The sequence below is a fragment of the Lactuca virosa genome, chromosome 4 (assembly GCF_052849685.1).
Source record: "Lactuca virosa cultivar CGN04683 chromosome 4, Lactuca_virosa_CGN04683_v6, whole genome shotgun sequence".
Classification (NCBI taxonomy): domain Eukaryota; kingdom Viridiplantae; phylum Streptophyta; class Magnoliopsida; order Asterales; family Asteraceae; genus Lactuca; species Lactuca virosa.
The window spans coordinates 108,324,681-108,331,312 of NC_136429.1; the positions used below are offsets into that span (position 1 = coordinate 108,324,681).

At 32.1% G+C, this 6,632-nt stretch overlaps 1 protein-coding gene across 1 annotated transcript; it reads left to right on the forward strand.

Annotated features, from left to right (window-relative positions):
• Positions 1-3,423: 3,423 nt before the first annotated feature.
• On the forward strand, positions 3,424-4,566 carry LOC145104894 (F-box/kelch-repeat protein OR23-like). The gene has a single exon (XM_079042058.1). It carries the CDS (start codon positions 3,424-3,426, stop codon positions 4,564-4,566), a length of 1,143 nt encoding a protein of 380 aa, XP_078898184.1.
• The last annotated feature ends 2,066 nt before the right edge of the window (positions 4,567-6,632 follow it).

Here is a 6,632-nt window from a genome sequence, read left to right on the forward strand (position 1 = left end):
TGAAGACAAAAAAACTTTAAAAGATGCTCTATGATGATATGCTTTATCAAAAGGTGATATTTACTGATTACAAAAGACAATTTCTTCAAAAGATGAAAGTGACAACCACTTACAAATAATTGATTGGCCATTGAATCATACGGAAAGATTTCACTACAAGATTTCAAGGTTTTGAAGACTTCAAGAGGATTATAAATAGACATCATGTGTTAGTAGAACGAAGCAAGCAAAAATATTCATTTTCTAAAAAATGTTCATCCTATGTCTAAAAAATCTCCAAGAGTCTCTCTTTCTACTAGCAGATGTTCAAAGTCTCTAGATTTTCAGATAATTCTTTCTCCAGATGTATGTACTGATTGTAATTCAAGCTTAGTTCAAGAAGGTATTATCTAAAATATTTATTCAATTGTTGTATTGCTTTTATTGACGATGATAGTTTCATTTCGAGTTGTTCTAACTATTAATTCTACAAGATTTGAAATTTTTGTTAAAATAGTACTCGTTTTTAATAATCAAATTAATCAAATTCATGCTTGAATTATTTAATTATGTCTAACAAAATCTTGATGAATTGTATTCCTAATAGAGATATTCTTTTAAAAATACAACGAATCCAAGAATCTATAAATAATTCTGAGCAAAATCTCAAGATTCTTACAAACCTACTAATCTAGGTACGATTTTAAACAATAATCATATTCATGATGTTAGACAGTTAATAAGAGCTAGTATTAAAATTCGTTACAAACAAATACGTTATTTAAAAACAAAACTATTTGTTTTCTAAAAATGATATTTATGTCTTCTAAATGCTTATGAACGACAGAATGGTATCTATATATATATATATATATATATATATATATATATATATATATATATATATATATATATATATATATATATATATATATATATATATATATATATAGCTGAGTTATTGTGCGAACCAAAAGATTTGTGAGAACTTGCGAACTCATAATCAGCTCATCATTTTCAACACCAAAAACACTAATCTTCTCAAAGTGGTGTGTGTCTACGCCATATCTAGGCTAAAAAAAAGATTTGACAAATATTTTTTATTTATTTTCGTAATTTGCATGTATGCACAATCAACAGTCATATGGACTGTTGATGAGCACAATCAACAGTCATATGGACCGCGGATGTGCATAATCAGTAGTCCATATGACTGTTGATTGTGCTCATTGACTGCTGATTGTGCTCATCAACAGTCATACAAAAAATCGTTAAATCTTTTTTTAGCCTAGATATGGCTTATACGCATCATTTGGAGAAGATTGGTGTTTTTGGTGTTGAAAAATGATTAACTGATTATGAGTTCGCAAGTTCTCACAAAAATCTTTTGCTTTTCAAAAGAACCTGACTCTCTCTCTCTCTCTCTATATATATATATATATATATATATATATATATATATATATATATATATATATATATATATATATATATATATATATATATGACCTTATATGACCTTAGTGAAAAGTTCAATAGAGAACTATTATTAATCAAGGAACCAATGAACCAATCCAACGCGTCGAAATTTAAAGCGATCAACAGCAAAAGGAAGGGTTGTAGACTTTTACAATGGACGCACATGCACCAATTTATAACAAACCCCACTTTTTTTTAGTTTAATTTTTTTAAGGTCATGTTTTTTATCGAAAAAAAAAACGAATATACCATTGTTCGTGATTTTTCGTCATTTTTCCATCGAGATCTATATTGATATATAAAGAATGAACATTTTTTTTCTTCAAAAAATCCACTTCATTTTCTTTGTTTGTTAAAAAGTTAAGGTCTATTTTTTTGTAGAAAAAAATTAATAAATATATCAAAATTCATATTCTTTGGTACTCTTCAAACATAGATTCATATTGATGTTTAATAAAAAAAATCGAAATTTCAGTTCAAATTCACATTGTGAACCTGCTCAGATTCACAGTGTCAATAATAATAAGTCAGATTCACAATATGAATAAATCCATTTGTTGATTTTACGAAACTAATTTATGAGTAATGAAAACGTTAAAATATTATAAAACTACATGAAATATATTTTGATTCACATGTAAATTTCACTAAGTTAATTTGTGAATGATCAAAGAGTTGAAATAGTAAATCAAATTCGTTTTGTGAATGTTACAAATTGAAATATTTACAGTTTAGATTCACAGTGTGAATCTGAACTGATCGAGTTTTTTTTTTAATCGGTGTTGATGTTTATTAATAGAGTACAAAAAATTAATATTTTTGGTATAATTAGTTTTTTTTGGATAAAAATAAACTTAAATATTGAAAAAAATAAAAAAAAAGAAGTGGGTTCGTTTTTTATATATCAACATAGATCTCTATGGGAAGAGGACGAAAAATCGTGAATAACGGTATATTTGGGTTTTTTTTCGATAAATAAATGTGGCCTAAAAAAAATTTAAACGAAAAAAAGAGTTGAGTTTTTTGGTAATGAGGTAAATTTTTTGGTATAATGCGGTGCGTGTGCGTCCAATGTATAAGTGTACATCTATTTCCTTGGCCGTTGATCATTATGATTTCTGATGCTCACGATTGATTTCTTGATTCTTTGTTAATTATGGTACTCTATTTAACCTCACCCTATGACCTTATATGTGTTTAACGTCTCATATAATAACTATCAAAAAATATATTCGTATATTAAACAAAAAATTTATGGGAATTATGAAATTTGACCAGGATTCCACGGTGGCATGTAACATTACAATTATTATCTTAAATGTAGTAAAATTGTTATGGATGCGGATTTCGGTTTATAAATATGGCTAAAAAGACAAAATATGAGTTAGGGACACAAAGATTCCTTCGTTTTGGCTACAAACTAAAGTCAAGTAGGTGTTTCTTATTTGAGATATTGTTTTAAAAGAACGATTATATTTATCAAAATATATGAAATAACTTTAAGTATAAAAAATGTGATTTTAAACACTTTCTAATATAATGGTATTCTTGAAATAAAGGAACAAGTGCAATAGTTAGAATTACTCGTATTGACATATTCTATACTGTGTTTTTAGTATGTTTTAGCATTGTATTTGTCCGAAAATGCAACTGCGATGGTAAAAATATTCATTTACGTCTTTCTTTTGTAAAGATGTTCTAGAATGTTTTAACATTGTATTTATCAAAAGTAAAGGCCCGTGACATTAAGAATGAACAAATCATATAGATTATAACAAAGAAAGCATAGTTCCGTAAAGATTAAAACAAAGAAAACATAGTTTTCTCCATCAAATGAGACATTCTAAATTTCTTGTAATATCCACCAAATATTTCCAAAGTTTCCAATTTCATTTTCTTAAATTGCAATATTGACAACCATAATCAAGACCTAAACAACAATAACTGATTTTCAGTGTTGTTTCAATGGAGTCTCTCACCTCCCCTTCAACTGAAACCTTCCCCAGATCATCACTCATCTCAGTCCCAATGTCATCTGACAGGTCTGATCCCCATTATGCAATTTATGCCGTGTTTTCATACAAAGAGCATGTAGATGACAATAACATTTCATGTGTGATCGGGTGTTATGAACCTTTGATAAACACATGGAGTCATGAGTGTTTTGTTCCAGGAATGGGTGACAACCATATCTTGAAAGGATTTGCAATGGTTTCAGTTGGAACATCAATATATCTAGTTGGTGGTAGTGTACACCGCAAAGAAAAAGTTAAAGAAAATGGCCAAAGACTTGCAGAGTTTGGTGTTGAAGTACGATCATTGGTGTTACGTTATGACATCATTACTAAAGAATGGTCTACATGTGCGCCACTTATTACACCGAGGCACAATTTCGCATGTTCAGTTTGCGATAATAAGATATATGTGGCAGGAGGCCAGTCTACTCTTGATGGAGCTGTGGGTATATCATCTGCTGAAGTTTACGATGTGTTACTCAATGAATGGACACCTTTGCCATTTATGAGTATCGTAAGATACAAATGTGTAGGTGTCACATATCAAAAGAAATTCTATGTCATCGGAGGATTCACCTACAGTGGAAACAAGATGCCATCTATGGATCGTTGTTCTGCTGAAGTATATGACTTTGAGCAAGAAAAGTGGGATCATGTAAGGGGAATGTGGCAACTAGATGTACCCCCTAATCAAATTGTTGTGATGGATAATAAATTGATTAGTTCTGGGGATTGTCTTAATGTTTGGAAAGGTCAGATTGAAACATATGATAGATACCTGAACTTATGGTGTACCCTCGAAGGGTCAAGAAAGGAAAATCTATTGCCGCTTTCATGCACGCCCAATGGAAACGAAGGAGGAAGTTCAGAGTCACTTCAACGTATATGTTTGACCATGGCGCCTATTGAAAGTTACCTCTACTTCTTGGTTGGTTATCGAATAGCTGGAGACCAATCTTCATGTTGCACTATGTCAATGGTTCATAGGTTTGACACATCAGCAACGAGCAACCAATGGGAGACTTTCGAACCAATGCAAGTAGAAGGGGAAAGAGAGCTTTGTAGCCATTGTTGTGTTGTTCAACTTCCGTAAGAGGCATTCTCTTTCTCTATATTGGTATAAGTATAACTTTTTGTGATATGAGCATTTATGCTATATGGTCCAAAAGAAAAAGATTTCATTGTATGTGTAAGGCATAAAAAAATAAATTCTGCTATAATGTTAGTTCATATCGAAAAATGATTCACAAAAACATACATTGCCAAGCAAAACGTGAGAGAGATATGTCATGTTAACACTTCTTCTCAACTGTTGGATTTCGTCATTTTTATTCAATTTAAAAGTGACGTGATAAAGCTATACTTATTTCATTTTTTCTAGAATGGTAGCAATTGTGATCTTTTATAGAAAACGACGGGCAATTTTATCATACGTGTCAACGATATCTTATGAGTTTTACATTGCTAGGTATGATGGATATTGTTGAACTAAGGGTAAATTACACCATTCGTCCCTCGTACACATGCCAGAAAGCATGTTTGGTCCCTATTTTCAAAAATTAACTCGGACCATCCCTATGTTTGTTTTTTCTTGCGCGCTCAGTCCCTATTGACATGAAATGACCGTCTTACCCTTACTATTTTATTTTTTCATTTTTTTTTATTTCTTTATTAGTTTTAAATTAAAAAATAAATAAATAAACCAAATATTCCAACCCCTTCGTACGTACTTCCATTCTCCCCTGTTCTTACATCCTTCACAGCAGACCTACATCACGGAGCCAAAAACACCATTGTCACCTTGATCTAAAATTTCGTCGACAACTTTCGACGATGGCGTACAGGTGAAGAATGAGACCGACGACTTCCGACAAAGCACCACTATCACAGATCCGCTCAGTCACCTTCTCATATCTTCTGCAACTACGTCGGCGACCACACACCTAGAAATCGGGTCTGTAAGAGAAAAAGGGTGCAAAATCGGAGGGGTTTTTTGATGCTCATCGGCGAAGACGAAGGGTTTAAAGATATCAGATGATGAGGTTAGGGTAAGAAATCAATTCAATCGAGGCAAATGTGATGTACCATCCACAAATTTCCGAAGACGGATGTTCAAGGGTTTTAGTTAGGGCATAAGAAGGAGAATAATACAACCTGTTTTTCTCTACAAATTGCAACCACCACCACAACCTCCGGTTCGGATTTTGCGTGTTTATACCCATAACAAGTCTTAACACAGATACAACCTTATTCTTCTCCCTCTAATCGATCACCAGATGCGTCTCTTTCTTCTTATGAAGTGAAGAAGACAACGAATTGGAGATTAAGGGGTAAGAAATTGATGAACAACGAATTAGACGAAGTACAGGTTTAAAACCCCATCTTGCCATCTCCCTGGTATCGAATCATATTTGGAGGTTCACTTAATCAGATCTGCTTTCAATTTAAGAACTCTAAATCCTTTACTGATTTCGAATTAAACATTTCCATGCCATGATTCTTCCTTCCTAATTTTGCCCTGATTATTCTATCTAGATTTGTAAGTAGGTTTCTCGATAGAGGTTGTGATGGTGTTAACAGTAAATGGCTGGTTCGGTGAATGAGGCGGTGGTTTGTGGTTATATTCAGTGGAACATTCGAATTTGAACGAAGGAGTGAGTAGGATGAAGTGAGGGGTGCGGTGGTGCTCCATTTTCCTGTGAGGGGTGGCGGTGGTGATTCATTTTCCGGTGGTGGTGTAGATTACCAGTGATGGTCAAGTGTTATTCAACAAAATAGAAAAATAATTGAAATAAGTTTTAATAATTAAAAGTATAAAAAATGTTCAAAATAAATGAAAAAGAAAAAGAAAAGGGTATTATAGTCTTTTTATGTATCACAAGGGATGAAACATGCAAATTTAAACTAACGAGGGATGAAGCGTGCAACTTTTAACGAAATGAGGGACGGTACAAGTTAATTTTTGAAAATAGGTACGAAACACACTTTCTGGCATGTGCACGAGGGACGATTGGTGTAATTTACCCTTGAACTAATTTAAAAAGGTTGTTGACTATTTAAATTTTAACAAGGATACTGACTTAAAAGGGTAATATATTTTTCGATTTATACACATTTGGTCTCTAAGTTTTTTCGTGTATATTTGCCCCTTCAACTTGT